Source organism: Podospora anserina, chromosome 2 (assembly GCF_000226545.1).
Source record: "Podospora anserina S mat+ genomic DNA chromosome 2, supercontig 2".
Taxonomy (NCBI): Eukaryota; Fungi; Ascomycota; class Sordariomycetes; order Sordariales; family Podosporaceae; genus Podospora; species Podospora anserina.
This window is the reverse complement of record NW_001914858.1, coordinates 2,627,970-2,648,480: the sequence shown is the minus strand read 5'-3', so window position 1 is coordinate 2,648,480 and position 20,511 is coordinate 2,627,970. Positions and strand designations below refer to the sequence as shown.

The 20,511-nt window shown below is 54.6% G+C and overlaps 7 protein-coding genes across 7 annotated transcripts; 4 read left to right on the top strand and 3 right to left on the bottom strand.

The window, feature by feature from the left end:
• Nucleotides 1-578: 578 nt before the first annotated feature.
• On the bottom strand, nt 579-7,561 carry PODANS_2_7410 (uncharacterized protein; the record flags this gene model as incomplete). The annotated part of the gene is made up of 4 exons (XM_001911493.1): nt 579-644; nt 707-2,473; nt 2,547-7,119; nt 7,176-7,561. The coding sequence occupies 4 exons, from the start codon at nt 7,559-7,561 to the stop codon at nt 579-581; spliced, it is 6,792 nt and encodes a 2,263-aa protein (XP_001911528.1).
• A 1,174-nt stretch (nt 7,562-8,735) lies between these two features.
• On the top strand, nt 8,736-10,356 carry PODANS_2_7400 (uncharacterized protein; the record flags this gene model as incomplete). Its single annotated transcript, XM_001911492.1, has 2 exons — nt 8,736-8,837; nt 8,917-10,356. 2 exons carry the CDS (start codon nt 8,736-8,738, stop codon nt 10,354-10,356), a joined length of 1,542 nt encoding a protein of 513 aa, XP_001911527.1.
• Nucleotides 10,357-10,481: 125 nt separating this feature from the next.
• PODANS_2_7390 (uncharacterized protein) lies at nt 10,482-11,354 on the bottom strand (the record flags this gene model as incomplete). Its single annotated transcript, XM_001911491.1, has 2 exons — nt 10,482-10,669; nt 10,736-11,354. 2 exons carry the CDS (start codon nt 11,352-11,354, stop codon nt 10,482-10,484), a joined length of 807 nt encoding a protein of 268 aa, XP_001911526.1.
• A 1,538-nt stretch (nt 11,355-12,892) lies between these two features.
• Nucleotides 12,893-13,306, top strand: PODANS_2_7380 (uncharacterized protein; the record flags this gene model as incomplete). The annotated part of the gene is made up of 1 exon (XM_001911490.1): nt 12,893-13,306. The coding sequence occupies one exon, from the start codon at nt 12,893-12,895 to the stop codon at nt 13,304-13,306; it is 414 nt and encodes a 137-aa protein (XP_001911525.1).
• Nucleotides 13,307-13,612: 306 nt separating this feature from the next.
• On the top strand, nt 13,613-14,602 carry PODANS_2_7370 (uncharacterized protein; the record flags this gene model as incomplete). The annotated part of the gene is made up of 4 exons (XM_001911489.1): nt 13,613-13,691; nt 13,749-14,289; nt 14,353-14,452; nt 14,528-14,602. The coding sequence occupies 4 exons, from the start codon at nt 13,613-13,615 to the stop codon at nt 14,600-14,602; spliced, it is 795 nt and encodes a 264-aa protein (XP_001911524.1).
• Nucleotides 14,603-15,610: 1,008 nt separating this feature from the next.
• On the bottom strand, nt 15,611-17,050 carry PODANS_2_7360 (uncharacterized protein; the record flags this gene model as incomplete). Its single annotated transcript, XM_001911488.1, has 1 exon — nt 15,611-17,050. The coding sequence occupies one exon, from the start codon at nt 17,048-17,050 to the stop codon at nt 15,611-15,613; it is 1,440 nt and encodes a 479-aa protein (XP_001911523.1).
• Nucleotides 17,051-18,334: 1,284 nt separating this feature from the next.
• On the top strand, nt 18,335-19,603 carry PODANS_2_7350 (uncharacterized protein; the record flags this gene model as incomplete). The annotated part of the gene is made up of 2 exons (XM_001911487.1): nt 18,335-18,883; nt 18,950-19,603. Coding segments are annotated over 2 exons (1,203 nt in total), but the record flags the coding sequence as incomplete, so codon positions are not given.
• Between the last annotated feature and the right edge of the window lie 908 nt (nt 19,604-20,511).

The window sequence follows — 20,511 nt, the reverse complement described above, 5'->3', positions numbered from 1 at the left end:
GATGATGATGATGATGATGATGATGAGTGTTTTGGTGGTGCGGGCAGTGGCATGCTGGTTTTGGAGTGGTTAGCGGAGGAGTGGGGGCGGGTGTAATCTTAGGGGCCGGGTGGGTTGATGTTGTACGTCCGCAGAGATGTGTAATAGTTGATGATATTCTTAGATACTCAAACAAACAGCTCCAGAGAGCAAAAACCTTTTCCTATCTTCTCACCAATAAGTGGGCCTCAGGCCGAAGCCCAAGCCCTGGAGCAACCTGCTTGACCAATCCGCCGGGAGTAATACCTCCCACAGTTGAGGAATGAACAGTGGTGATGGGAGTGGAGCGAGCAATAAGATATTTAGGGGTTACGCCCATTAACGTGAATCGAATGAACCATTTCTCCAGAACGAACGAGGTAGCAATACGAAGGACAAGGGATTAGCAATAAAACCCCAACTGGTCATAAGAGATCAGAGATACAAGTTCAAGCCTGACCATCCAGAAAACGCCAACGAACTCAAATATCACAACTCGCCTAGATACAGTGAATAAAACTCATAACTTCGTCACAGTCAAAACCCTTCCCCATATCTTCTCACCCAGTATAACCACTCATAACACGGTCAATCAGATCGCTAATCAACCCGACATGCTCCTTGCTCTGTTCTGTTCGTTAGCCAACATCCCATCTTCATATTCCTCACAACAAATCAGTCCACTCACCATAAGCGTAAAATGATTCGCCCCCTCCGCCTTCACAATATCAAACTCGGCCCCAGGCAGCACCCCATCCCACCCATCCGGTCCAAAATCAACCCTCTTCTTCACCATAAAATGCATCCCCTTCATCTTCGGCGCCTCGCTCTCCTTTAACACAGTCTCCGCAGCCCAAATCAAGCCCACCTTGGGCATCCTACCACTGATGGCTTTAAGCGGAGCAACCTTGTAATCCAACATGACATCCACCACCGCCTGAAAATGCGGAATCAAATACCCCGGCGGCTCAGTACTACCCCCCTGCCCCCCAGGCTGGTTCGCAAACAACCCCACACTATTACAATGCTTGTAAAAGCTATCCGGCAACTTCTCCATCACCTGTGGCACCGGCGCGTCGATGATGATGATGCTCCCGACCTCCTCCCCGGAATTCACCAGCGCCTCCGCCACGACGTAGGCGAACGCCCCACCCGAGGACCACCCGCCTAGGTGATATGGCCCGTGGGGTTGGCGGCGCCGGATTTCGGCACAAAAAGACTCGATCATGGCTGTGTGGGTGCAGTTCATGTTTTCGGGGTCGCGCGCGTAGGGGCAGTTGAGGCCGACGACGGCGACGTCGGATTTGAGGCGGGGGAGGGGGACGTAGGAGGATGCGGAGCCGCCGCCGTCCGGGAGGAGAAAGAGGGTTCTTTTTGCGACGCGGGGGAGGCTTTGGAGGATGACGGACGTGCAGGGACGGCAGTGTGGCACGCGCTTGATGGATGGGGGGTAATCGTTGTCGTCATCCTCGGGTTCGCTGGCGCTGCTGCTGCTGCTTTCGTGGATAGAGGAGCTATGGTCTAGGTCTGAGGTGGTGGAAGAGATGGAGGCGACTTCTTCCGGAGCAAGATTGCTGCTGCTGTTGTTGTTGTTGTTGTTGTTGTTGTTGAGGAACGCGGAGAGTTTGGCCACGGTGGGGACGTCGTCGAAGAGGGAGAAGGCTGAGTCGAGGCCTAGGCCGAGTTCCTCTTTGAAACGACTGGAGATGACCATGGAGCTGAGGGAGTCTATACCAATGTCGGAAAAGATTGTCTCGGTGGTGAGTTCTTCAATCGCGACGCCGCTTTCCTCAGAGATGATCTTCAGTGCGGCAGGAAACTGGCTGCTGTCGAAGGCTGCGCCAGACTCCGTGGTGGGTGTTGCCAATACATCGGAAGCTCGGGTTGTAACATGTGCAAAGTATGGGTCTTGTGTCTGTTGACTTGCAACCGGCTCGGCGTCATGGTATTCGTCATCTTCGTCATCTTCTACTTCTGCTGCGGTAGAAGAAGCACCCAAGTAGTTTCTCAAGGCACCAACAGTTGGGCAGTCAATGAAGAGCGAGAATTCCGAGGCCATGTCCATGCCCAAGTCTTCCCTCATTCTACTGCCAATCACCATGGAGCTCAGTGAGTCGATGCCCATGTCGACAAAGTTGCTCTCATCTGTGAGCTCCTCGAGAGCAACACCGCTCTCCTCGGAAACAACCCGCAGGACCGCGTGGAACTTCTCATCATTGGGTGTCCCACAAGTCTTTGCCTTGGGTTTAGGGGCTGTCCTTTTCTTCACCGGGTCTGAGGCTGACGCTGGCTGGGTTGCTTGCTTCGTCGTCATCGGAGCAGGCGTTGGTTTGACATCAACAAATGATGGCTTGGACTTCGCAGGAGCTGTCGGGTTTCCGCCGCGTTGACGGATGCCTTTGTCAAGTGCTGACTTGAGCACAACATGCAATGCCTTTCGTGGCACGTTCCGCAGCTGTATCATCGAGTATCAGCATCTTACCCTTCATCAAACACACTGAAAAGAAATAGACGTCACGACAACTTACCGACAGATTCCCAAAGAACGCCACCACTTTGTCCCCATGCAGAACAACCACATCACCGTGAGCAAGATCACCCCCCTTATCCCTGCTGAACTTGGTGTAAACCTCATACTCCTTCCCCTTCACTAGCGGCTCATAGATCTGCAACGACCCCCAGCCATGGTTGACATACACCTCCTTGGCAATATCCGTCTCGTCACTGGCGTTCATGGCAAACCCAGCCACCTGGGTGATGGCATCCACATACGCTGGATGGGCAGCAAAGTCCCCTTCGCTCTTGGCATCGGAAAAGTTCATCTTACAAGTTGCTTCATTTTCTGCCTCATTGAGAATCAGATTGTCGAGGAGCTTGTAATCAGGGTGGAAAGTAGCCATGCTGCTCATGAGCTTGTACCCGCTCTTGCGGGTGTATCGGAGGCATCTTCCCTTCGCCATGCCATCGTGGAGCTGGTGGATCTTGGCCTTGTAGTCGGGTACTTTCTTTTGGAGGGACTTGTGCTGGGCATCTGTAGTGAAGCGGACTCTGCAGGTGGCGTGCTCCGTGTCGAGCTTTCCGTCGGGGAGATATGTTGCGAACTTGACGGTGGCTTTCCGGGTGGTGGCGGCTGCCTTGGGAGGCCAGCTCATTGTCAAGGTAGTGCGGAGGAGCTGGGGACCTTGTCCGTGGGGAATAAGGGCTTTGTCGACAACAAGATCACACACGTCAACGAGGCCGTCCAGGGCTCCGGGGTGTCCGGCTCGCAGTCGGGCCATGGAGTATCTGCCGACTTGGAGGGCAATGTCGGCGTAGAATGAAGGCGTGGCGAGGGGGATGCCATCGACGAGGTGGCCTTGTGCGATAGGGTTGACATCGGCACGGGACATGTCTGTTTCGACGATAAAGGTGGCTCCCAACGGCTCTGTCTTCTCTTCGACCACACGGTGGACAGTGGTTGTAGTCTTGATTTCAGGGTAGGCTTCTTTCGTGGCATCCAGCTTTGATGGCTTGCGAAGGGGCGACTCGGTGGGCACCTGGTAGGCAGAAGTGTGCACCTCTTTGCCGGCATCAGCGCAGTCGCATTTGATCTCGTGGCGGTGCAGGCACCAGTCGCCTTCGTAAGGGATGTAGTACTCCTTCAAGTCCCAGCCATAGTCGGGTAGAGGGATCACTTTCTTGGCCGAGTCAAAAGGGGCGTGATAGGCGACCCAGTTGACGTCGAGACCAGCAGTGTAGATGGTCGACAGGATGGTGGTGAGATTAGGCCAGACGTCTGTATTCTGATGCAGAGTGGATAGCGTGGTCATGTTGTTTCCGAGTGTCATCTTCACCATGCCGCTGAGCAACGGTTTTGGCCCAAGCTCGACGATGATGGTCTTATCGTTGATGAGGCCCTTATCTCTGGCTGTCTCGAGAGCTTTGACCATATCGACCGCCTCGCGGCAATGTCTGGCAAGATAGTTGGCACCGATGGCACCTTCCTCGTTAATGATATTGCCCAATAGTGGCGACAAGACAGGCACAACCGGTTTTGAGAAAGACACCCCACCTGCCAGTTTCTCAAAGTCTTCCAGAATCGGCTGCACCTGAGCCGAATGAAAGGCAAACGGAAGCTTCAATACTGTCGCCTTGATCCCCTTTCCAGCGAGGACACGTTGCGCCTCGGTGATATCCTCGATCGAGCCGCTCACGACAGTATCATGCGGGCCATTGATACACGCAACATCACAGCTCAACCCTTCCAACGTCTCGGTAAGAGAGGCAGCTGAAGCTCTAGCGGCTAGCATAGAATGGGTACCGCGCTGACAGCGTTCCTGAAGAAGCTCGGCTCGCTTCCCGACGACATAAATCGCGTCAGACGCTGAAAGGACACCGGCCACATACAGCGCCGCGTACTCTCCGAGACTGTGTCCCACGACAACGCTAGGCCTGAGCCCAAAGGATCGGAGGAGGTCACCAAGGGCCATTTCAAGGCATGTCAGACCGACCTGCACCACTACGGGGAGCATGGCATCCATGTCGCCCTCAGCAGAGGTGATGATGTGCAGAAAAGAAGGGAAGCCATGGCTCTGCGCGAGACGGTCGAAGCGATCAACGGCGTCACGGAATACCGGATATGCCTCGTACAACTGTCGACCCATACCAAGGTACTGTGAGCCTTGACCTGTGAAGGCAAAAACGACGTTGGGCTTGGTCTTGGGACGGTTGATACCGTCTCCATTGGCGATGGCCGTTATCAAGCTGCGCTCCACCTCGGTGATGGTGGACCCGGTGATGCTCACGCGGTGAAGGTGATGCCAGCGGCGAGCTGTGGTGGTATATGACAGCTGAGAGATCGAGAGATTCGGAGTACTCTGAATGTGCTCGAGGAGTCGTTCCAGGTTGGTCTTGAGCGACTTTCCCACATGGCCAGAAGCGGTGACAATGTGGTTGGTTCTCGGGTCTGGTGCAGACAAGTCCTGGCGCTCGGGTGCATCTTCCACCAGCAGTGCCGTGTTGCCACCGGCGGCGCTGAAGTTGTTGATGAGAACGCGGCGAGGCCCGTTAGACCGAGGCCACGGCTTGGGCTCCAGGGCAATGTGGACGTTGCGCGCTCCAAGGTCAGGGTAATGTCGGTTGATCTTGCTTCCAGGCTTGATCCCGCAGTGAGGCACAATGGTGTTGTGCTGCATCATCAAGAGCACCTTGACAAGGCTGGTCACGCCCGAGACACCTTCACCATGGCCAACATTGGCTTTCGCAGAACCAACGTACAATGGGCGATTCTTGGGACGAGCCTCCTCGTCAGGGGCAAAGACGGAGAGCACAGACTCCATTTCGACCGCGTCCCCGACCTGGGTGCCGGTCCCGTGCATCTCGATGTAGCTCAGCTCGTTGGGCCCAACACAGGCACTGCTAAGCACAGCAGTCATGTTCTCGATTTGAGCGCCGACGTGTGGTCTCGTCATCGAGTCTGACATGGCAGAGTGGTTCGTCTTGGCGTCGAGGATGGTGGCGAGGATGGGATCATTGTCAGCCAAGGCATCCTCCAATCGCTTGATGAAGACAGTGCCAACACCCTCAGCACGGCAGTAGCCATCCGCAGCGTCGTCAAACGGCTTGCAGTTTCCAGTACGAGACAAAAAGAAGCCCTTGTCAAGACCGGTGTGGCCATCGGGCGTGAAGATCATGTTGGTACCACCAGCAACAGCTGTATCACAGTCACCGCGCCAGAGCGAGTTGCAGGCCAGGTGGATCGCTGCCAAACTGGACGAGCAAGCAGTGTCATTGCTGTAGCTTGGGCCCGAGAACTCGAAGCAAAAGTTGATACGGCCGGGGATGAAGCCTCTGTTGCCTCCCGTAATAAAGTGCGTGTCGATGTTCTGGGCCGTGTTGGTCTCCATCCAATCGTTGCTAGTGACACCATGGAACACCCCAATACGGTTGCGCTGCGTGGATGGAGTTGTATCGGGGACGATGCCGGCACGCTCCATGGCCTCGTACGTCGACATCAACGACATTCGCTGGGCCGGATCCATCTGAGGCGCCTCCTTGGGCGAAATGCTAAAGAACCGCGGGTCAAACTCAGCTGTAAAGTCCAGCCAGCAGCCCCATCGTGTGGCGCCTTTGTTGCGAGCCTTGCCGGTGTCGTCTACATGGGTTCTGACGTCCCATCGTCGACGTGGCACCTCTTTGCACGTGTCGACGCCTTTGTATAGGAGATCCCAGAAGGCATCAGTACTCTGAGCCTCGGGAAATCTTCCCGACATGGAAACAATGGCAAGCTTGCACCTGTTGCTTCCGGGGCGATGGGAAAACCTGTTGGTCCCACCGGTCACGGTCCCAATTTCATTGGCGATACCGCCTGTTGCTAGAGCTGACGACAGGCTCTTTTGAGCGGATGACCCCACGGGAGCGATGACAGCGCTGCTAACACCGCGAGACTTGAGTAGACGAGGCACTTCGGTCTCAACCTTGTCCCAGCCGATGGGTACCAGGAGACACTGAGACAGTGCCAGCTCGACAAGAGCTCTGAAGTTTGCCACCCACACTAACTTGCCGGACGCGCTTGACAGGAAAGGGATCTTGGCTGAATAGCCCGACCATGGCGCAACAGCAGTAGTCTCCAGGATGAAATCGATGTCTTTGGACGTGAAGAGATGGTCGCCGTGCGATGGCACAAAGACTGGAATCTCCGTTGTTTTGTAGCCGTTGAATGACTTGGCAGCAAGCAGCTGGTCCAGAACACGGGGGCTTCCAGTGATAGTTGTTGACTTGGCGGCAGTAGCTGTAATCCAGGGATATCGAGTCTTGGGCAGGGCATTCCCATCACAGAACTCCTTCACGAATGCCTCGGCGACTTGTGGCATAAGACCTGAGACGACAACAGACCATGGACGTGCACGATCGGGAGCCGATGTCTCGAGACTGTCTCGCATTTCGAGCGCACAGAGGCCAAGACGGAATGCTATCAAGGCCGTTTGGACGGCTATGGGTAGCAGTTCTGAGAGAGAGCTGCTGCAGCTGATGGCAGCGGCGGCAAGCGAGCCGGTACATACACCCAAAACGTAGCTATCATTGGCACGCGGGTAGGGCTTTGTGCTGTCTTCTTCGTATGTCCTTCGGATATGGTCAGTATGTCCGGTCATCTTATAAGAGACTGAGATGAGACTCACTGCATAAAGCTGCCCAGCTGGGATATACACGACAAGGCAGTCTGAAATGCTGGGTTTAACTTCCCGTCGGCATACTTTTGCAACATCTCAGCCAGGTTGGCCGTCCTGGAGAGTTTGTGCTCTTGCGGCGGCAGCGATCGGATCATCTGTGCCCGGACAACATAATGAGCCTGGCCCAGGAAGGCTGCCAGGAGAGGACAGTCCTGAACAGTCAAGAGCTCGCGCAGCTTTGGCACAAAGTCAAATGTTTGGTCTCCGAAGAGAAATATGCTTGTATTGTTGGCCATGGCTGGTGTGTGAAAGGCGGTCGAAGGAGTATGATGATGGGAGGAAGGTGACCACATGGTTATAGGTACGGGGAAGCAAGAAAGAGAAAAAAGGCTCATCTATAATGCGGTGAAGAAAGGAGATACGAGGGATTATTACTCAAGTTTCTCAATGAGGATAGAAGCACAGCATCAGCTGGCACAAGCTCAAGCCGATGCCGAGGGTGACGATAGGTAACACTAGTCTATCGCTTTCCGTTTCAATATTGCTCCGCAGCGGTCATAGTCAGTAGGGGACCGATATCAAGCGTCTCGGGCTTGCGATTTCGCTTGGGTGATGGTACTTGGAACGAATCAGGTACCTGTAAGGGGGATAGACTGAGCCGGCAGACACGGAGTGAAGCTTCGTTATACAGATTTTATCTGTGGACTTGTTGGTGCTTTGTCGTCAGATACATGGTCTCTCCCAGAGCCAGAGGTACCCAATTCACAGGTAACACGCTGGGATTGTAAGTATATGAGTAGATGTTTATTTATTAAAGTGCTTCAGGTATGAAGGTGATATACCTAGACTGGTAATGTCTGATCGACCTAGGCTTTCTTGGAGCCATTTGTGTTGGCTCAGACTCGAAAAGTAAACGATAGCCTACCTATGAAGCTACACAACTTGAAGTTCAGAAATTCATCTGGGATGTCAGAACTCTTCCAACGACCGGTGGGATATTGCAGCCATCTCATTACCGGACTGATTTCTACAGGTAATATCACGGCCCAGATCAGGAAGGGTAGGTAGGTACTGATCTTTCCAAGCATTTTGTGTAACATATGCATTACAAATAATGATATCCAGAATGTAAAAGGGCTGACGGAGTGACGGTGACCTCCGTGCCTGTATCCGGGGTAGGCTAAATAGATGGAATATCATTCGGTGGCCGAGGCCTTGGCTGAGATCCATGGCGAACAATCTCGTCCTGATGGCAGAAACTCACAATTTTTGGGGTCCGTGTTACCTTAGCTAGGTATCGTACCATCAAAGGGCCAGTCTGTCAATAATTTTGCTCCGTCGCTCGGCTTGTGACGATTATTGGTATCACTCCCTCTATTAATGAATTTTGTGCCTAGTTTGGGCCACTCACGGGGACCGCAACAAAAACCTTCCGTAAAGCACTACTGCTCTCCATTTAATATCGAATACCCCAAGCAACTTGTGTCGCCTTTATGACAGCCCATCTGATGCATCATCAGCAGTTCCAAACTGTTCACAAATCTTTCCTGAGAGACTGCCGCATCAAACATGACGATTTACCAGTCGATCCTCGACGCCACAACAGGCGCGCCCCTTCCCTTTGTGGGTATTCTACTTGTACTGGCCTTTGTCACTCTCCAAGCCATCACCGTAAGTTTTTCTTCCATAATGCCACCATCCCTCGTCACACCTTTGCCCTATGTTCTCCTGACATCGAAATCACTCCCAGATAATCCGCACAGCCTTCCTCTCCCCCCTCGGCAAAATCCCCGGCCCCTTCCACGCCCGCTTCACCTCCCTCCGCCTGACCTACTCCGTCTTCTCCAACAACCGAATCCACTACGTCCACTCCCTCCACCGCCGCTACGGCCCCATCGTCCGCATCAGCCCCCGCGAAATCGACATCGCCGAGCCCACCACCGCCCGCGAAATCCACAAGATGGGCTCCGGTTTCACAAAAGCCCCCTTTTACGCCCTCCTCTCCCCCGGGCCCGTGGATAACATTTTCAATTTTCGGGACCCAAAGCTACACTCTGCCCGGCGTCGGCTCTACGCAAAGGGTTTTACCCTTTCCAGCCTCCGCAAAGAATGGGAACCCACCATCCGCGAGACTGTTGCCCTCGCGGTGGCGAAAATCAAGGCTGATGCAATGAGAGGAGAAAAGGGGGCGGAGGTGATGGGGTGGTTCACCCTCATGGCCAACGAGATCGTCTGTCGGCTTACGTTTGGTGGTGGGGAGGACACGGTGAAAAAGGGGGTGAAGGACCCGTTTGTGGTTATGCTGGAAAGGAGGATGGGGGATTTGGCGCATTTGCTCAAGTATTTTGTTCCGCCGGTTTATTACCTCGGGAGGATGCTTGCTTTGGTGGTGAGGCCGCTAAGGGATGTGTTTTACTCGCAGGAGAGGATGTTTGCTGCTGGGGATAGGGTTGTGGCGCAGGCAAGGAGGGGGGAGAAGGTTGTGGATGGTGGGGGGAGGAGGAATCTGTTTGCCAATGCGCTGGCGGAGGAAGAGCAAGGGGGGCCGCCTGGGTTGAGTGATACGGATATTGTCACTGATGCTGGTGCTTTGTTGCTTGCTGGGTCGGATCCGACGGCTATTTCGTTGACGTTTTTGCTTTGGTGCGTGCTCAGCCGGCCGGAGGTGCAGAGGGAGGTTGAGGCGGAGGTGGCGGGGATGGGGAGTGGGGAGATTACTGATGAGGTGTGCGAAGGGTTGCCGGTTTTGAACGCGGTTATTGACGAGAGCCTGCGGCTGTATGGCGCAGCGCCGGGGTCGATGCCGAGGAGTGTGCCGAAGGGGGGAGCCACGCTTGGTGGGTACTATGTCCCGGATGATACAGTGGTGGTTACGCAGAACTGGAGCCTGCACCGCGATCCGGTCGCGTGGGAGAATCCGGATGTGTTTGACCATACCCGCTGGCTGCCGGGTAAGCAGCTGTCGGAGCGGGCCAAGATGTCGTTCAACCCGTTCGGGTACGGTGCCCGGCAGTGCTTGGGGGTGCATCTCGGCCGAATCGAAATGCGGCTGGCTGCGGCCATGTTTTTCCGGGAATGTGCGGGAGCCAAGCTTGCCGCTTCTGCTACGCCAGAGAGCATGGTGGTGGTGGATAGTTTTATTGCTGGTGTTCCGAAGTCTCGGAGGCTAGAAATCACAATGAAGGGGTAACAGACGGGACATAGTTGGGCAATGAGAGTAATTTGCGATTCCTTTGTAATGTATTAAAAGTAAGTATATGGTACAGTGAAAAGGGAAACCAATGTGTCATGAACATGGTGTGTTGTTACAAGCTGTTAGATACCAAGGTAGCTGCGCCGTCTCTTGCAGTTTCCTTTACCCTTGCCCTTGCCCAAGCACTCATCGACGGGAAGTTTCTCAGGAGTGATCAAAGCCAGCTCCAAAACCTCGCTCGCGAGACTGAAGCCGCTGAGCTCATTGGTAGGGGGCCTCCAGCCCTCGTTGTAGGGAAGACGCTCTTGCTCTGAAGATGACATGTTAGCAGGTTGGGCTGAGAGGCATGCATGGGGGCTGACAGGTGGCAACTTACCAAAAAGGATCTTGATCCAGTCAACCGGGCACTTCCCTGTAGAGGGCTCGACAATGGTACGGAGGTACTTGATGGTTTCGCCGTAGCTGGTGATGCGGTGCGTGACATCGTAGGTGAAGTCGGGGTTTCTCTTGCGCGAGTCCTGGACCATGGCATAGCGGGCCTTAGCAGCGGCCTCGAAGGAGATGTACTTTTCTCCCTTGAAGTGATCCATGAACTTTTGGAACTGTCCTTTATGAAGAACAGACTGGTCACCGCCGAACTTGGCATCTTCGCGAGACAGGGAAGCATCGTGCTCAAAGACGTTGTGACGATCCGTGAGGTCTTGAAGAGTAAAGACACCTTTGGATGGGTCAAGCGCCGTAAAGAGGCCCAGCTGAGACACGGTGAAGGCGAGCTCGTGACTGAGATGGAAGACCTCCTTGAGGACAGGGGTGAGGCCCTCGACGGTGATATTCTTGCCATCACGCTGGATGAAGCCGTGGTTGGCAAGACTGTTCATGGCCGGACAGGGAGCGCGGAGCTCGCCGGGCTGGCGAGTCTTCCACTTGGAGAAGTCGAGTTCTGCGAGGGCTGAGCCAGTGAAGGCCAGCAGAGATACCAGGCGAATGCCCAACATTTTGAATAGGGGCAAGACCACTAGCTAGGTATCTGGGAAACAAACGTTCGGCTTAAGCATCCAGGAAGTGGCGGATCTTGCCAGTGTAAAAACCTGAAGCTGTTGGTGATGGTGATGGTGATGGTGATGGTGATGGTGGTGGTGATGGTGGTGGTGATGATGATGGGGAGAATCGCTTGAGCTCCAGGCACCTTTAAGTACTCGAGTCCGTCTCATCCCCTTCCCCAGTTGAGTCTTTGCCTCAAGTCCAAGCCATCGTGATCCATCCAAGCCATCGTGATCCAGGCCTGCTCCCATTGCTGGAATGTTCCCTCTTCGCCTCAAGGACGACGCCATCACCCGTTAGTTCGGCCGCGCCTCATGGCAGGCTTATGCTCGGGGCAACCGAGTATGGTCTTGGATGGATGGGGGCCGTCATGCAGCGCCTCATGAGCACAGCAAGCGATATTACACCACGTGGAGGCTGAAGGATTGCTGCTCTGTTGATTGGTTTGCCCCTGAGCGAAGGAGGGTGCCCCTGACAGAGGAAGCCTCATAGAAGGCTCCCTACCATTGCCTCGGGTCCTCAGCTGCGTGGTATATGCACAAGTGGTAATCTCCCGTCTTACTTCGCGTCATGCGAGATCTGGCCGTATGTGTCTATGAAATATCCCCATCCGGATACAAAGGTTTATCCGTGTCACGATATGGTTTCCTGATATGGCAGGAAACGCCTGATGGCGGTTCAGAATATCGTATACTTGGCTGTCATGGAGAGAGAAGTATTGAGACATGGTACCACCTTGGACGGTGCTGAAATACTCATTATGTGTGCTGTCCGCAGTCAGACACTACGCAGCAGTAGGTAGGCAATTAGCGCCGGCGGCTGGTGATACGCCCAGCAGGCGTTTGACAGGTAGGTGGCTTCCTAGACAAGCAGCCTTTGTCCCAAAATAGATGACAGTGACAGCTGTGGGTGTAGCTGTGTGCCAGCTCAGGCGTTCGCCAAAGCGTCACCCTCTGAGAGGCTGTGTGGCACAGAAACATGACCGGTCACCGAGTACCAGTGAGGGAGCTCGGGGTTGGAATTTTTCGCTGACCGATGAGTGTTGTTAAGACCCAGCACGTGAGTGCAGAGGTGGGCGCAGGAAGGGTAGCATGGTGCGGGAATCACCGATGGTGCCCGGATGCCCAAGGGTTAGGGCTGAAATGCTCACCACCAGACAAAGAGCCTGCTGTAAGAGGGTGGTTACACTGGCAGGCAGACGCTGCACCTTGCCGCTAAGGACGGGAAGTGAGTTTGCATGCCTTCCCGAAACGGCATTGGAGCTTTGTTGCTGCCTCCAAACTTTCAGCTGTAGCACTGTCCAACTGTCTCCCCGCTTCTTCCTTTTCTTCCCCAAAACCTTCCTTCCATCTCGCACTGAGCACAGCAGCCCGAGTCATCGCAAGAGTCACACCATCACACGTACGTAACTTGGGCAGAGAAGTTAAAAATGTCATTGACAGGCATTTGCTGACCCGCAATCGCAGTCAAATCACAAGACGAACAATTGACAATGGCCCCTTCTCAGCTTTCCGCTCTGCAGTATGCTGCCCACGCCTTTGCCACCATCTTCACCGGCTTTGGCATCAACGCTATCCTCCGCCCGCAACATGCCCTCACCTTCTTCGAGTTCGCTCCCCCGGCGTCCGCTGCCGATGCCAAGATGGTGGACAGCTTGATGGCCGTGTATGGTGCGCGCGACATTTTTATGGGAGTGGCCATCTACGCTGCTGCCCTCTTCGGCACAAAGAAGTCGCTTGGCTGGACCCTCGTTGCCGCTAGTGGTGTTGCCGTGGTTGACGGCATTGTGTGCTGGAGTCACGGGCAGGGAGAGTGGAACCACTGGGGGTATGCGCCCATGATCACCGCCGTTGGCGCCGTACTACTGGGTATTTTGGACGGTGCCCCCGCGCCGAAGCGGAACTAAGCCGTCGGTGCCTTTTGAGAGCAGGACATCAATGATATGAAAGAACATGTAATTAGATATTCACCTTTTGTCGTTCTTTGGCATACGCAACAAAATGAAACGTCCTGTTTCTCAAAAATGCATGGCCCCGCACGTTGCGATGACAGATGCCAGTTGCCGGATGTAGTCCGGGGGAAGCTTGGTCGGATGCCGATGCTGTGGATTCGGGAATGAACTATCGCCCGCGTTGGCTGTACAAAAACCTCCCAAGCACTTGGATACTCGGGTCAGACTTGAACGTAGACTTGCCAAGGAGGGCAGACAAACATGATGGCCGCCATCATGAACGGCATCAACGGCAAAGGAAACTACAAACAGACCTATCTGATAACTGGCGCCAGCAGAGGTACTGCTGCTTCCCATCTTGCTTCATTTTGCATCTCTAATGATAACACAACCACAGGCATCGGCAAAGGCCTCGTAGCCGCCTACCTCCTCCGCCCCGACAGCATCGTCATCGCCTGCGTGCGTGATGTCGCGACTCAGTCAGCCGCCCTGGAGTCTCTCCCAAAGGCAGACACCTCGTCCCTCGTAGTCGTCAAGCTGGACTGCGCCTCGGAAAGCGACGCCTCGGCCGCCGCCTCGCAGCTCCAGACCAATCACAGCATCACCCACCTGGACGTGGTCATCGCCAACGCCGCCATTGCGACAAACTACGGCCCCGCCTCGACGATGCAGCTCGAGCACCTGCAAAATCACATGATGGTCAACACGTACTCGGTGCTGCTCCTGTTCCAGGCCACGCGCCTCCTGCTCCAGGCGGCAAAGGCGGGAAACGCAAAGTTTGTGCTCGTCGGGGCACCGCTGAGCACCATCACGGGGATGGAAGAGTACGCGCGCGTCCCGCTGAGTGCGTACTGCGTGTCCAAGCTGGCGGCGAACTGGTTGGTGAGAAAGTTTCACTTTGAGAATAAGTGGCTGGTGGCTTTTATTGTGGATCCCGGGTAAGATATTTTTTCATGATGGCGTTTAACTTTTCCGAAGGCTGAACTGATCGGTTTGGGTAGTCATGTTCAAACCGACATGGGAGATCAGGGGGCGCGTCTCATGGGCCGAAGCAAAGCGCCTACCACGATCGAGGAGAGCATAACGGGAATTTGCGCGCGGGTATGTAGCTATTTCTTTGTTTGGTGGGCAAAGGAAAAACACTTGCTGACGTGCCGGGCCTCTCTTGCGCGACAGATTGACGAAGCGACCAAGGAGAAGACGTCTGGCCAGTTTGTGCTGCATGAGGATGGATCAAAGTTGGCTTGGTAGAGGGTTTAGGATGCTGCAGGGTCTCCGATGTCTCACACATGCATGAGAGAGCGAAAACAGAACGAGGCTGTAGATGGTAGCACACCCCGTAAGCAACGGTCGTGATAGCACGCCTAGAGCGGGCCAATTGTGAGAAATATGGAAGCGAGTACGCGGATGCGGCCACACCCTGCCAGGATGAGTACAATGCATACGAGCTGATGGTGGTGGCCCTGGTGGGTGGTCAGCCTGCGCGAAGAGGGTAGCATACAATGAGCGAGTGTGCTACAAATAATATTCTGCTCCTGAATCCTGGGTTCCTGGGTATGAGACAGGATCGCAAATGCAGGGACACTGACACTGGCTGCTTTGCCACACCGGTCTGTGACAATTTGAGCTGGACTGAAGTGACTGATCATGATCATGAGTGTCGTACAAATAAGATTTAGCGCCTGCTAGCGCATCGTTACGACCCCACAGGAATCGACCCCAATTCCTTCTTGGTTTAGCGTTGCGGGGGTCCCAAGGAACCGCGGTCACAAACAATTGCCAAGAGATTGTGCCATGGTTCAGGAGATCCCTCGCCCAAGATTTGAGAGCTTTGATTGATGAGGGGTGTACTGCACCTGCATTGGACTGTTATCTTTTTGCTCACTGCATGATGGGCAATGAGCCAGCTTGAGTCCTTGCCTTGACAGCCAAGTCGGGCCCCGCTACAGTAAATCCGTCAGGGGCCCTAGAACCAATGCTTTGGCTCCACAATACTGGACCGAATGGAAAAACAGTTCGGGGGCTAACAGGTTAGGCTTGGCATGGGACCTCTGGAAGTCGCACGACTTGAGGACTCGCACACAAAAAGTCATTGATGAGACAATGACGATGATTTCTGCTGATATTTATTATATCTTATCAGTGAACAACACTGAAACAGCGAGATTGGAACAAAGACATCATAGGCCCCTGAAAACTCGCCAACGCCAACGCCAAGTCATAACTCGTGACACGTGCAGTCGATGGGGAATAGAACCTCTAGGCGCGACGAAGGATGTTGATCGTTTCCGACGACAACACCCGGAATCGCTTTCTCAGGTCATCCTCAAGCTGGGTGAAGGTTGGAACCGAGAGGGGCCCGGCACGAGCACCGCCTACTGGCTGCTCGCTTACATCGCCCACACTGCTCGACCCAGAGCTAGCCCCGGAACCGCCGTCCTGAGCTGCACGCAGGCGGATGCTTTCTAACCGCGATGACAGTCCGTTCACAATTTTCTGCACTCGGTGGAGCTCGCTCAGGACGAGCTGAGCTGCCATGCGACCCTGGTGCTGGCCAGCGACGCAGTAGTTGCCGACAATGGTAGGTAGCCGCAACACCTGCTCACCGAGGGAGCCCGAAGCCACAGAGCCCGACGAGACAGATGATCTGGAGCGGGACGAAGATTGGGAGCCCGGCCACTCAAAGGCGGCAGGGTGCGCCGAGGCAGCGTCGTCGGCCGCAGCAGCATACCAACCCATGACCTTGAGCGCAATGAGCGTCATGAGCGATATGAGGTACTGGTCTGTCGAGCAATCACAATCCAGGAGCCTGGCGAGGGACTCTATGGTTTGCTTGTTCTCCGAGATGACCGACTCGATGGTGCGTGCCTTGGGTGTGTCAACCTGGCTCGCTGGTGGATGCTTGCACCCAGCTGGTGCCGGCGGAAACAGGCGGCTGAGGATGTCGATGGCGATGGAGAAGCAACACTGTGGTTTCTGAACCACGGACCAGTCGAACTCGGACGTCAGATGGTGAGAGGCAAAGACATCACGATCGGTGACCGAGGCGTTGATCCTGCTGGTTAGATCCGATACCGGCCGGCCTTCACCGCCGCCTGCCTGGTCTGCCACCGGGTAATCGATAACCATGGGGGAATGAAAGTCCAAGTCGAACAGACTCCCGACATCGGTGCCGATGCTTGTTAAGGGGGGTGAGAGGCTGGCCGGGTCACACGTGATCAAGCCGCTGGGCGACATGATGGAACTCCACAGCTCGGGGTCGATAGCATCCAATTCGGGCCCGGGGCCTGGGGTGCTGTGGCGGGTCTGCTGGTCCCCGGCGGCGGAGGTGTTTGTTGTCGTCGTTGTCATCGTCGTGGACTGTGTATTCAAGGGCGTTCCCACGCGCAGTACTGGACTCGATGGTTCAGTCCTTTCATTCCGGGCCGAGCCTGTGCCGCTGTTGACATCGATGGTAGCGCCGTTCGGATTGTTTTCGGCAGCAATTTTGGACGCGTTGGACGAGGTTCGTCCTGTCCTTCTTGACGCCATGTAGGTGCACTTGGCCCCCCGACGAACACACCGTGAGCATGTGGGTTTCTCCTTGCCGCACTTGACCTTGGAGCTCGCACACTCGGTGCAGCTATCCCGCAACTTCCGGGCATTCTGAGCGCTGGGTGGGCCGGCTGACGATGGACTCGGAGCTGTTTTGTCGAGCATTACCGCGAAAAAAGGTGCGTAAAATAAGATTACACAGACCTGACGTCGAGCTTGTTATGCCGCTCACGAAGGTGAGAGCGTCTGTCTATATAGAACGGCTTCACCAGTGAGGTACCTGTAGTTCTCTGATAAGCGAGCTCGAGCTTCAAGTCCATTACACATCTGTCTATGGCACATAATAACCCCGCTCTCACAAAGCCAACTGCAGACGCAATGCTACTTGGCCGTGCATCTGGGCCACAGCAGATACTCGGAGGCTTATGAGACATGCTGCTTGCATAATGCGGAATGTGACACCATACCCTATGAGCAGCTGTCACAGTCTGTCAGACGGGCTTTTACAGCAGGTAGGTATCGAGACCCTTCATATCAGAGACCAACTGAGAGATTGGAAGGTCGAAATCCTCGACGGAGGGAAGTAGGTCCGACAGATTACTTAGTGTCTTACACTCGATTTGAATCACAACCCCCACCACCCCAACTTCGTCTAGGTACCCTTTGCGTTTTCGCCAACCTTCCTGTTCCGGCCTAGTGACCGCCACTGGGTCGAGCCGCTTTACACTGAACCATCGCTGTAAGTTCCCCTTCGTTTGGTAAATGAACTGCACAGGATCATGAAAAAACAATAATCGCATGAACCGAGTTGACAGCGAGCACAGAGCCCAGCCATACGACTGTCGGGTCCAGACCACTGATATCACCCATAGTAGCGACCGGAAGATCCCTTCTCGTTCCTCTTAGGGGAAACACCCTCCGATTAGTCCTCCACCAATTCCATTCCTTGATCCCCAGCTTCCTTCGGAAACCATATGTTTCACGTTTACCTAACCCGCACACGACTTCACCAGATCGACTTGAGACCCCACGGCTGTTCAGTATATGGCTTGTCAAACAACCGTTCTCTCTCCTCGTTGTTAGCCTCCCGAGGTCGCCGTCAGTGCGGAGCGGAATCCTACCTTCCTTCAATACCTACCTAATCACTTTGCCGAGCACCTGATATCCTAAGAATTTGGTGCCACTGGCCCCCATACTTATCTCAAGACTTCCCAGTCACGGTCTGGGAACTCATTATCTCTGACCATCACCAAGTCTGTTGGAAACAGGTGATGCAGCGACAACCTAGCGATTTCCTTCGGGGCCTAGCCCTTCACGTGCGTATCGTTCTTTCCCTATCTCCCCGGTTTCGGCTTTTTTCTACCCGCTTGTCTCTCTAGTCCCACCCGTGCCGACTTTTTACCATGCCCGTGTTTCCCCAGGTTCCTGTTACGAGCCTTGGAAGCCTAGGTATTTCGGAAAGCTGAGACTTCTCCTTGTTGGCAGACTCAACTGGTTGCCTGTCTCCAATGGCTGTGCGAATTCCAGGTGTTGGCGTGTATCCCGCTCGACGATGCTGTTCCTTTCAAGGACGTGGCCGATATCTGTGGCGTGCCAGAGGGTCAGCTATTCCGAGTCAGCCGCCTGATGATCACTTCGGGATTCCTTCAGGAGCCCCAGCAGGGTCATGTCGCCCACAGCCCTTTATCGGCGCAGTTTGTGACCGAGCCGGCACTTCTCGACGCCGTCATGTTTCTTTCGGGCACCGCTGCCCCAGCCTCGTTGAAGATGGCAACTGCCACCAGGCAGTACGGAGCTTCAGACCGCACCGATCAGTCTGCCTACACAGTTGCCTTTGATACCGGCGTTCCTATAGCCAGTGTCTTTGAGCTACAACCCAGACTCCAGCGCCAGTTTGGCACTTATCTCGAATCCGTTACAAACGGTGACCAAGCTGGCACCCGCGATGTGCTGATGCGGGTGGACTGGGGCAGCTTGGGAAATGCCACGGTGGTGGACGTAAGTTACCTTACCCCTGCTACACTCCTACACCCACCTAGCTGGTCACACGAGATCTCCCACTAGCGAAACTACAATAACTCTGACCACCAATCGCAGGTTGGCGCTCACTCGTTCGCTACAGCGGCTGGCCTGGTGGCTTTGTTTCCGACACTCCAGTTCATCGTACAAATGTATGAAGCTCCTTCGACCACCACACCCTCCTCTTCTGATTTACCCCGTCTCCCCCACCTCCCTGCCGCCCTCCCACCGGTCCCCGGAATCGGGTACTCGGATCACAATGCCAAGGTCACCCTTCAGAAACGGTCTCTAGGGACCTCGCAACCGGTACGGAACGCCGCCATCTACATTCTACACCTCCCGTCTCCAACCCCATCCCTCAAGTGGAGCACTATCGCCATCCACGCCACTGCAGAGCTTACCGCACACGTCGATGTGCTGCGGGCCAATCCAGGGTCCCGACTCATTCTGACGGCCCTGGTTCTCCCGCCTCCAGGTACGGTGGACGTTGAAGTTGAGGCGACGGCACGGCTGCGGGATATTTCCCTGCTGCAGCTCTCCAATGGCCGCCACGCGGAAAAGGTAGAGGTGGTGGACCTCCTAAACGGTATCCGCGATAGCTCGGGAGGGTTTGTGGTCACGGATGAGATCCGATGCCCAAGCAGCCCGTTTGTGGCGCTGGAGATTCGATATCAGTCCTATGATGATCTTAGGCGCTGATTCTCCAGTGGCCAATCTATATTGATGCATTATATCTTTGATAGCATTGTATCAAATGGTGATGGTGAATCAGAACTCTTCGCAGCATTAGAGGCATACTGGAAACCTACTGTATCGTCTGATCCTCATGCCAGCGGGCAAGACTGTGCTCGCTGACAGCAGGTCTAGAGTGCGGGGTATCACACCATGACATAACTGTAACGTCAACTCCAAGCCGATCATCACATCATTTTCCAATTGAACGAACTGCGGATCGCTATCGTTTGAAGAAACGATAGCGCCTGTCGTACCACGCTCAGCTGAGTAAGTGGGCCACATACAACAAGACTTTATCCTTTGCCATCCTTAAATCCTTCCGGCTGCAGCATCACGGCACAGCACGGCGTATCTCCTCCTACCAGCAGCAGACGACTTACACCAAAAAAGCGGTGAAGGATATGAAGATGGGTCGATTGGGTGATAGGGCCCTCACCGGGGACGCCTAACCGGTGGGTTGTAGATGGTGGCTCACTCATCCCATTGGCCGCTCAACTTTGCGAACGCCTCTCACCTGCATACCTATCTTGGAACAGGAAGGGACAGCAATCACATACCTAGATCTCATGCCGAGGTAATCTTGTGGGACCATCAAACCAGCCAGCTGGACCACGTACTATGTAGATACCTCATGTATGTACGACAACAACTCTGCAGCACGACTGCTACGTTCAAAGCCTTAACCGGTCGATGGGGATTGACGTGATATTGCAAAGGGTAGTCATTACGGTACAAGCCCCGACAAGGGAATCCCTCGCAGGGAATCCCTTGCACTGACACGCATGGGCTTATCGATCCTACAAGGCCCTCACAATTCACCCTCTGCTATCTGAATAGGGGCTCAGGTGGGGGGAGGGAGTGGGCACTATCAC